Genomic DNA, 10,989 nt, shown 5'->3' with positions numbered 1-10,989 from the left:
TGTCACTCTTACATGTCAGGGAACCTGCCTAAGTCATTAATAAATCAGATACCTTGTCATATGCGTCTAGGGTCCATAGGAATAGCCTGCTATTCTCTTATCAAATCTTATGCAGATGGGTTTCAAAGCTTCACTCCTATATTAAGCTATGGTTTGTTTTAACAGTATTTTGTTGAGTAAACTACTATGGAACCAGTTCATACAATCAAGAACCATGACTTACAAATCACAATAGCTGGACCAGGAGTGTTAAACTCCTGGCTAGTGTGCCAAGGGCATCACTTCTGGCCATGCCCGGTTTATCGAAGGGGGGGGGGGGGTTGTGATACATCACGTGACGAATTGTCGTAAGTTTTGACACCCAAGCTAGATTGACCCCATGCAATTCAAGCCAGAAAAATTATATGGTGGTTTAGTGCAATCTTTCTTTATTGTTATAGTATGCAATGGTGAATAGGAAAAATAAAGGGGAGTAAAGGAAAAGTATTTTTCTTATGATCTTAAGACAAGACTAAATACAGTGGAACCCCGACATAAGAGCTGCTCTACTTAAGAGCAACTCGAGATAAGAGCTGGGAGGGGAGAGATATTTTTGTTCTACTTACAAGCCCAAATTCGAGATACAAGCGCCAAGGAGCTGTCTCCTGAAGCCAAACGCTAACTTCCGCGTTCGGCTTCAGGAGACAGCTGCGAAGCGGCGCGCGTGTTTTAAAAGGTTGCAGCCGGCCTGGGGGGCTCGGGGGGGTGCTTGCAGCTTTCTTTCTTGCTCTTTTTCTTTCTCTCTTTTACCTTCCCTTCCTCTATTTCTTCTTTTCTTTCTCTTTCCCACCTTCTTCCCTCCCTCCCTCCCCTCATTCCTCTCTTACTCTCCCCTTTCATAAGTTTCCTTGCTTCCTTCCTCTGTTCCTGTCCCTTCCCCCTTTCTTTCTTTCTTTCTTTCTTGCTCTTTTTCTTTCTCTCTTTTACCTTCCCTTCCTCTATTTCTTCTTTTCTTTCTCCTTCCCACCTTCTTCCCTCCCTCCCTCCCTTCACTCATTCCTCTCTTACTCTCCCCTTTCATAAGTTTCCTTGCTTCCTTCCTCTGTTCCTGTCCCTTCCCTCTTTCCTTCCTTCCTTCCTTCCCACCCTCCGTCCATTCATTCACCCATTCCTCTCTTGATCGCTTAAAGCCGGTCCCTGGTGCAAAAAGGGTTGGGGACCTCTGTCCTACAGGATTGGGTGGCAGAGAAGTTGAACATATGTAAATTTAAAAGTTTAAGAAAGTTTACAAGTTAAGTGAAAGAAACTTCATTATTCATTTATATGTACATGTACATTTCTTCATTAAAAACATGTCTTTCTGCATAATTTAGACTAACTTTGTGAGTTTTTTGAGGGCTGGAACCAATTAAAATTATTTACATTAATTCCTATGGGGAAAAGTCGTTCGAGATAAGAGCTGCTCGACTTAAGAGCCCAGGTCCGGAACGAATTAAACTCGTATCTCGAGGTACCACTGTAATTGAACAATTCGACTAGATTTCGGTTTCATGTTTGTTGGATGCTTTAGTGAATGTTTCAAGCGGTTTGGCCATACCCTGAATGAGATTTCTATCCAGCCTACAAAAGCAAATTAAAATTTATTGATATATTATAGTATTTCAACACTAGTTTTGCTTACTTCGAACCTTGATAATTTTTTTGCAGAATTGAAACAAACTAATATAATCATTTGGGTTTAGGGTTATCAGATGTTCAGCAAAAAGGACATTCTCCATCCAACAGGCATGGGTTTAAATTCAAATGTCTAGATTTTTGTTTTATTTTGAAATTGGATTAGTTTTATAATCACAACCATTCAAACTTTTCTGTATTTTGACTTTATAAATTGCTACTTTCCCTGGCGGTGAACAGACTCAACAACCTAGATTTCTTGATTACAACCTTCAGTGTCAATCCAGCCTCTTCAAATCTATAATCAATGTAGCCTGCAGATCACAACCCATCAGACATTTCTATGGCAAAGTTCGAAAAACATTGTTGGCAATTCTACATTATTGTTAAGGGGATGTTCTGTAAAATATTTGTTGCAGTAAACGGTCACCATCAGTGAGCTGTTGGATGGTATTTCTTGGTCCGTTGTGTGAATGTTTGAGTGGTTCAGGGTGGGGAAATTGTGAGTGGTGTGTGTTTTGGGGATTATTATGTGTGTTGGGCCTGGTCTTTTTAGGTGTTATGTAAATTTTGTTGTATGTATATAGTGTGTATAGCGTGTGTACATACAATGACAATAATAAAGTATCTAAATTACAATTGAAACGAGTTTTTCTGAGGCTGGAAAAAGTTCAAAAGCAACATGAGAAAATATTATTTTACTGAGAATATTAGATCCTTGGAACAAACTTCCAGCAGACATGGTTGGTAAATTCACAGTAACTGAATTTAAACATGCCTGGGATAAACATATATCCATCCTAAGATAAAATACAAAAAAATAGTATAAGGGCAGACTAGATGGATCATGAGGTCTTTTTCTGCCATCAGTCTTCTGTTTTCTATGTTTCTATGTTCTCCTTTCCAATTTTCAGTATCCTCCTTTGTCAGGGATATGGTAACAAATAGCACCAAAATTTCCCATAATGACATATTACAGTAAAATTACCTTGTTCTCCGACCTAGGCTCTCCATATTTTTTTAAAAAAATATTATCTGCCTGCTCTACCTAAAGTTTTTTTTTCTCTGCCCCAAATTTAATCTACTCTCCATCAGGTGAAAACTGGAAGGTATTTCAATCTCCAAATGGAAATCTGAACATGTGTGTGATATGGAGCTGAATGGTATTCCATGTTCTATTCAAATGTGTACAGAATAGCAATTGTAATATATAACAACCATTATGGCAAAATTTTCTAGATGAGATCATTACTTTTACAAGAACCATCCAGAACTAGTTTCTTTGTCAGGTATCACTGATTTGACTGAAATTGGGTGATTGGGCCTATAGTATGCAATTTGAGTTTCATATCTAAACTTCTTGGCAGTAGTTATTTTCTGCTTTATTATGTCTACTGCTTGCTTAATCTTTGCTTCTAGATGGTATTTCTTACACAGGTATTCTTTGGAAACGAATAATATGACCAATAATTAATTAAATTATTGGTCATATTATTCTCATATAGAGTGAAATCACAGCTGCCAGTTTTTTAACTAGTGTTAACCTTTGTATACAGTATATCAAATTCTTCCAAAGATCCCCTCAATGAACCAGAAGTACTATTCAGAACACGTCCCTTATAGGTGTATTATAGGTTGCGATGCTGGTGAAGTTTTAGCGTGGTATTTTGGATATTTAATTAATACTGCATATCCCCTTGCACATTTAATTAATTAAATCTATGTTATAGGCTCTTGAATAAAGCAGTTTATATATGTAAACTTTCACTGTGTTTTTGACACTAAAAATGAAAAATTTTAATAAAATTCCTAGTTGAAATAGCATGGATTTGAGCTCTAGCATTTTATTTCTATCATTCTGCCTAACCTCAGGCAAATTTAAGCAAGGCAACAAGACTGGAGAACATTCTATGCAGTTGGCTTCGCATTAAAGGTCAAAATATGTGCACTAGTAACTAGTTCATAATTATCCATCACTGTCCAAATTTATGGTTTGGTAATTGTACAAATAGTTGTTGTTGACAAAGCCATATTTAATCAATAAACTGTTCTTTTCTGATTAGAGTGTTATGTGATCTTCCAGCAATAATATAGCAGGACATGCATTATTTGGAGCTACCCTACAAAAATCAGTCCCATCCCTCCATTAATAAGAAATGATACTCACAACCTTACAATTAAATGTTACTTTTAATAGGAAGTAAAAGGGGATGTGCATAATCTTTAGAGATCCAATAACTTGATTGTTCATCTATTTTTTTTCCACTTTCTGAACATGTCTTTAAGAGTAAAATGTTTCACAATGCTTTTAAACAGAAGAGAAGGCAAGTTACTGGACAGTCCTTATTAAAGCATACAAATGACAATAGCCTTTAGAGGCCCAGAGATTGAAACTATAAGATTACAAGCTTTTAAAGACACCTAGTTTTGAAATACTTGCAGCTGTATTCATCAAATCAGTTTTGACTTTCAACAAAATATAGGTAGGATGCAATCCGATTTCTTCATAAATACTTTCACTAGATTGGAGAGTTTACATTTTCTTCATTGGCAATAAAAAGTGCTCAATTCACAAAAAGGGATACATCAAACCCAAAAACATGCAAAGACAGCTGTTTGCTTTTCTTTTTAAAAAAAGCTTTACTATAACCCAATCTTAAAGTAAGCAGTAATTAGGTTATCTGGCATTTGCTCCAACTGTTTCCTATGTGTATATAGTCACTCTATTTATTACTTATTATGAAAGGAGCAAAGGGATAGGGAATAGGAAAAGTTCTCTCAAATCAATGATCAATAATCTAAAACAATAAGTGGTTTAGATCTAACATTTCAGCAAGAAATAATGGGCATCCTGCAAATATTAGATACATCTGAAGCAGCAAAACCCCACCACCTACTATTTTTGGCATATGTTTTTAAGTTACTCGAAATATAATTTATCTTAAATTTATGAAGCCGTCATCCAGTGTTACCATGAAATACAGACTGTTGATTCTAGGTAGTCTCTGCTATCTCCAAGACCAATGTTATTTTAAAAGAAATAAAAGCAGGGCACCACGCTAATTTTGGGACCTAGTATACTAAAGGAGTGGAAATTGGGGGGGATAGGAACATGAACGTATAGCTTTTATAGAAGAAAGGAACTAAATAACTGCAAAAAAAGCGCTAATTTTTGGTGTATATATTTTACATTTTGATCTGCTGCATCTGCTGATTTAGAACAGATGTGCCTGTCTTTTCCTGTATCCTTTCTATATTTTCCGCTTCTCCCATTTCCCACTCCCCTTACCCCTTACACCAAATATCATGGATATGAGCCCAAGTATCCCAGACAATCCAGTGAATAGCTAGTGTAAATGCACTGGTGTGATGTGTGAGATTTTCAAAGTCTCTCCTTTTCAATCTTCATCAAAGTTCTGCTGTAGAAGGAAGTTGGCTGCCAAATTTTCATTCTTCTCACATGCAAAATATGCTTGTATCACAAGTCCTTCAGGAAATCCTAGGGCCTTTAACTATAGGAAAGAAAAGGCTATTAGAATGCACATTTATAGCGTAAGCTTCTTTGTCAAGCATTAAAGTATTAGTAGTATTAGAACAAGTATTAAAGATTAGTATTTTAAATGTTAAGTTGGCAATATCAGTCCTGATACATGACACAATTGTTGCAGATACCAATTTGTTACACTAAAATCTTACTATGCCTAAACTGCAATGAATGCTGAGCCTGAAACTCTGGTTGACTATGCAAAAATTATTCAAATATATTGATTAAATTTGAAAATTTGAAAAGCAAGAATAAATATGTTCACCTTTCAAACTAAACCTAAATGGTTAACATGAAACAAAATAATGAACTTGAATATATGGCACATATACTTGTAATTGCAGATTACAACTAAGTAATATGTTAAGGGGTACATATCCTAATTTTAATATTCATTTCTTGGCTTTATTATTCTTATAAGTAACTCAAAGCAGTGAATGTACAAAGTATCCTTCCTCCTCCTATTTCCCTCACAACCATCCTGTTAGCTGGGCTGGGCTGAGAATGTGAGACTGGTTCAAGGCGATTTGGCTGGATTTTATGTCTCTAAGATGGGACTAAAACTCAGTTTCCTGGTTTCTAGCCTGGTGCCTTAACCACTTTATCTAATGAACTTCAAATACAGAAATGAGGACAACATAAATGTACAGTCTGTGTTCATAAACTGGATTTATTTAGTATCTTATGTGACCTTATAGCCAAAGGACACATGCAATTTTATACTTTCAGCAACAATCATTTACAGCAAGACCTAAGTCATTGATATTATTAAAAAATGTGTGTGTGTGTGTGTGTGTTTATTTTACTGGACAGATAGTTTCAATTTGAAGTAGATGGTTCTCCTGTTTAACTGTTGCTGACCGAAGAGTTCTGTTCAAAGTTCCAGCCTACCAGCCACATTCTTCTTCTATCAGCCAGCATTCAGTCTGAAGGGTATTCTGGTTAATACCTCCACTGCACAGAGCTTTTTTTCCCCTGTAAGCCTATGGCTTATTCCCATGTGCTTTATGTAGATTTGGCTATGTAAGGATTACTTAATCTTTGAATTTAAGAAACAGAGAGAAAATTCGGTTTGAGAAAATACTAAATATGTTCAACTCACCCTTTCTATAGCTTCTTTTTCCTGAGGTGTTACTTGAATATAGTTCATGTGACGGCTTCCAGCTTCCGCTACTCCACCTCCACTTCCACTACCTCCACCACCTCCTTGTCCTGACTCTTGAACAGGTTCATTTAACATCTGAATAAAATGCTCTTGATGTTGGCTTATTTGCTATGGTGCATGGGAGGACAAAAGCAAATAATATACTGAAATAAAGACTGCCTCTCCTGATTACATCTGCCTGTCTCACCAGATCCAGCAGAGAGGACATGTTGCAGGTCCAATCAGCTAGGAAGCTTTGCCTGGCAGCTCCTAGGTAGCAGGCCTTTTCTGGTATGCCCCCTTCTTTGTCTAACCTTCCCCCAAAATGAGGCTGTCTTCATGTCTTTTAACTTTCTGGAGTCCCTCAAGTCCGGGGGGCTCAAGTGTCATCAGTCCAGGGACCCCAAATAACTGGTAAACAATTGAGATGACTCCAGTGTAATTAACACCTGCTCTTCAATAATTTTTAAAATTTGTTTTCCTTTTATAATTTAAAAGTTTTTAATCTTAATATTTGTACATATTATTTGTAGCACTGCTGTAAGCTGTCCAGAATTAATTGCTTATGAGATGGGCAGACACATAAATATAACTATGCATTTCTATTTACTTTAAAAATTATTTCCATATGAACTACCAGTATAAATGGTAATATACTGTAAGCCAATAGAGACTAAATATTAGTAACAGATATGCCTATGTGATAAATTATTATACTGAGACCTTTATAACTCACTTCATTTCTTCCATTTCATTCTTTCCTCATTTAATTTGGTTCTAAAAAGAATATGAAACTACAGAAGACAACTCGAGAGGATTTAAAAGTCACCTGCAATAACTGAGGATTTTCCCGTCCTATTTGTTGTAATAATGCAGGTAAAAGTGATGGATTCTGCTGAATAATTTGTCTCATCTGCTGGAACTGAGGTTGGTTTCTTAAAAATTCAAGAGGATGTCCTGAAAGAAGTGGCACATTTTGAACAAGATCATAAGCAAAAGGCGAGCCTTTTTCAAAAGCTTTTACAGGACTCATGCTAGAGCCTAGTATTAATTTTTACAAATTACTAATAACAGGAAAGGGCAGATTTGTTAATCTGTCTGCCTAGAAAATTGATGATAAAATGGTACAGAAACCAAACTGGAAAACCAGAAAACTTTTAAAATCTCAATGCAATAGTCTACAAATAAACAGAAAAGTAGTGTTGGGCGAACCCAACGAAGTTCAGGTTCGGCCGAACTTGGCGGCGGAGTTCGGGCAAGTTCGCCGAACCCGAACGCTTCTGGCCTTGCCCTCCTGTATTCCACCAAAGCAGCATGTGGCCGCCTGTCTCCTTTTATTTCTTATGGAAAAGGCTCGGACACCGCAGCCACGCCTTTTCAGTAAGAAATAAAAGGAGACAGGTGGCCGCGGGCTGCCCTGGCCAATGGGTGCAACAGGGGGGGAGAGTTGCGCCGCCTCCGATCCCAAAATTTCCTCGTCTCGGGAATGGCGCTGCAAGCAAAAGGTGGGGAATCCCGTTTGCTTGCCCCCCACGAGGGGATTCCGGGGGCGGGGCTTTGAAGTCAGAGACTCCTTCCTGGCTGGGGTCAAAACGGGGGAGTTGAGGAGGAAATAAAGCCAGGGGCCAGAGTCTCCGTGATGTCAAAGCCCCTGCCCTGGAATCCCCTCGTGGGCGGCAAGCAAATGGGATTTCCCGCCTCCTTTTGCTTGCAGCGCCATCCCCGAGGCAGGGAAATTTTGGGCTCGAAGGCACCGCAGCTCTCCACCCCTGTTGCGCCCATTGCCCAGGGCAGCCTTAGATCACCCCGGCGCTCTTTGGAAAGGGGAGGGGGTCGGCAGCAGGCAGAGGGGAATCCCCCCCACTCTCCCAGCCTCCGCACCGCCGCCCGGCTGTCATCTTCTGAGAAGAGGAGGAGGAGCCGGACGCCGGTAGCGTTGGAGGAAGGTGAACGCCGGGGAGCTGTCAGGGGAGTCAAACTCGCAGCTCGCGGTCTGGATGTGTCACATGCTGGTCCAGGCCCCGCTGGTTTAGCAGAGTGGGAAAAGACCCAATACGTCATGTGATGACACCATGACAATGCACGTTTGACACTCTAGTGAGTCAGATTTTTGTAGAAAATTCTCTTACCTCCTGTAGAGCTAGTGGTAGTAGTAGTGGTAGTGGTAGTTGCTGCTGCTGCTGCTGCAGCAGCAGCTACTGCTGAAGATGGAGAAGCCCCAGTGCTGGCTGCTTGGGGAGGATCAGCCATACCTTGACTCTCTCTATCTCCAGGGATACCCTAAAATGAACATAATCTTCATGATTTTGATATATACATGCAGTTTAAGGACTGAGCTTAAATCAAAGGAATAATTCTTTATTGCTGGTTTTTTAAAAAGAAAATCTGCCACCTGTTCTCTTACTTCTGCTGAACCAAGAACACTTAAACATATAAATGGACTTAACCCTTGCCATACAGTCTATCATTAGGAAATATGAAAGCAATTGTCTAAAACAGTGTTTCTCAAGTTCATCAACTTTAAAACGTGTGGACAGCAACTCCCTGTGTCTCTGAGGAATTCTGTGAGTTGAAGTCCACATATCTTAAAGTTGCTGAGCTTGAGGAACACTAGTCTAAAATACTAAAACCAGATTGAGTAAATCTATTCTAGGAGTCTTCCATTCAGATCTGAATGTGAGAAATTCAAACCCACATTGAACAGTTTTGCTAAGTGAACACAAATAGAAAGGTTTTTTATGTTGATGTATGTTATTAATGTGTTGGCAGTTCAAATCGCCATCCACTAAGAATAGCTGAATTGATAAAGAAATTAAATCAACTTATGTTCAAGTTTTCATTAAAAAAAGAAAACTCATTACTAAGTCATTACTTTACGCCTTATGTCTTTACATCTGTCACCTTCCCATTAAAAAAATCCTGTCGTGATCAGACTTAAATGGAGAAGGAAGAACAAATCATGAAATAGGAAACATCCTTACCATTAAAAGATATTCCACTGCTCTGTCAGGATTATTGAAGCTGGCTCTCAATGCAGCAATTACCTGCTCTCTTTCATACCCCATTGACATAATCTCAGTCACCATGTTTTCATACGACTGGCCTGTCACTTAGAAGTTAAAAGAAAAGATACAGATAAGATACATCCAAATTTTGAAGAAAGAAGAGAGAAAATAACCTATTGGCATATTCTGTCAAGAATATGAGCTGAGGTGGTACAGTGGGTAGAGTGCGGTACTGCAGGCCACTAAAGCTGACTGCTAGATCTGCAAGTCAGCGGTTCAAATCTCATCACTGGCTCAAGTTGACACAGCCTTCCATTCTTCCGAGGTGGGTAAAGTGAGGCCCCGGATTGTGGGGGCAATAGGCTGGCTCTGTTAAAAGTGCTATTGCTAACATGTTGTAATCCGCCCTGAGTCTAAGAAGGAGGGTGGCATAAAACAAAATAAAATAAAATAAAATCAATCAATCAATAAAATAACAATAGGGTTTGCATTAGTTATTCATTACAGTAATCTGGGTGATATGTAATTTTCTGCTATTCAAGTTCACTATACTAATAATAAAAACAATTCATTTCTCATTCCAATTTCTTCTTTATCAAAGTCACATATGTAATTAGCTTTAATAATCCATGTTTGACCTTAAAATAGTATAATGAAAAATAGAAACTGATTCCCTAGATAAAAACCAAATTATCTCTTTTCCCCCATTCTGCTATTTTTATAATAAATCTCCTTTCCTGATTAATCATTCAGTTGAGTTTGTATTATATAGTCAATATTCTATAGTTTTAAAAATAATTAAAAGCAATAATAGATGACAGATCTGTAATGTTAAAATTAGTTGAAGGAAACACAGGTGATTATGACCTTTAAAAATTCTCAACCATATATAAAAACAGGGTTGTTTTGTTCATTTTTTTTAAAAAAGAGGATAAAAGGCCACAATATACTTCAGCTGTCAGCTCCATCATTTCACAGTAATCATTAGGGCTCCCATTTATTTTACCAACTCTAGTCAGGTCTAATCAGGAATGATATATAGAAGGGTGGGGAATCTTAGCCTGAGGGCTGTATATTCTCTCACAGATAACTTTCCAGAGACCAAATGTTAGTAGTAAGCATTGCAGTGCTGTGACAGTCATGAAGATTATGTTTCCCTGCTGGCCATTATGCTTTTATTTCTTAACTTTTACAAGCAAACTTAGCAGCAAAATACATTTTTTAGATGTTTTTTTGATTCAGGGGTATCAAATAAGTTGAACTAACTGGAACCGGTTTAGCAGAAAAAGAAGTGGAATGGAATGGAGAGAAGCTGAGAAGACAGCCGACATTGACAGACAGTTCCTTCTATGTTTCATGTTAAAATTGCTGCAGATCTTATCCTGAAGAAACACTGAATGGTAGGCAGCATATTTAAAAAGGAAGTACTCTCAATTAAATGTTGTAACTAAACTAACATAGTCTAATTTAAAAACAACCAACCAGAAACCAGTATTTAAATAGCCTGATTTTCAAACATTGAAAAAATGCCCATCACCTTTACTGCATTACTCAACTGGTATCTGCTTGGAAATAGATTGTATATAAAAGGCATAGACATCTGTGCTTACAAAGAGTGGTCTTGTTGGATCAACACTGGCAGC

The 10,989-nt window shown here is 38.0% G+C and overlaps 1 protein-coding gene across 1 annotated transcript in view; it reads right to left on the bottom strand.

Annotated features, from left to right (window-relative positions):
- Positions 1–3,824: 3,824 nt before the first annotated feature.
- RAD23B (RAD23 homolog B, nucleotide excision repair protein) overlaps positions 3,825–10,989 on the bottom strand; it is a 32,426-nt gene continuing 25,261 nt past the window's right edge. Inside the window, exons 6-10 of the mRNA XM_070742400.1 lie at positions 9,323–9,450; positions 8,471–8,621; positions 7,171–7,298; positions 6,300–6,470; positions 3,825–5,165 (exon numbers count right to left, since the gene is read on the bottom strand). Coding sequence (XP_070598501.1) covers positions 5,052–5,165; positions 6,300–6,470; positions 7,171–7,298; positions 8,471–8,621; positions 9,323–9,450 — 692 coding nt within the window. The 3' untranslated portion in view covers positions 3,825–5,051. The remainder of the gene's footprint in view (positions 5,166–6,299; positions 6,471–7,170; positions 7,299–8,470; positions 8,622–9,322; positions 9,451–10,989) is intronic.

Source organism: Erythrolamprus reginae, chromosome 2, assembly GCF_031021105.1.
Source record: "Erythrolamprus reginae isolate rEryReg1 chromosome 2, rEryReg1.hap1, whole genome shotgun sequence".
Lineage (NCBI taxonomy): Eukaryota > Metazoa > Chordata > Lepidosauria > Squamata > Dipsadidae > Erythrolamprus > Erythrolamprus reginae.
Note: the sequence above shows the minus strand (reverse complement) of the source record. Positions and strands in the feature narration are given on the sequence as shown.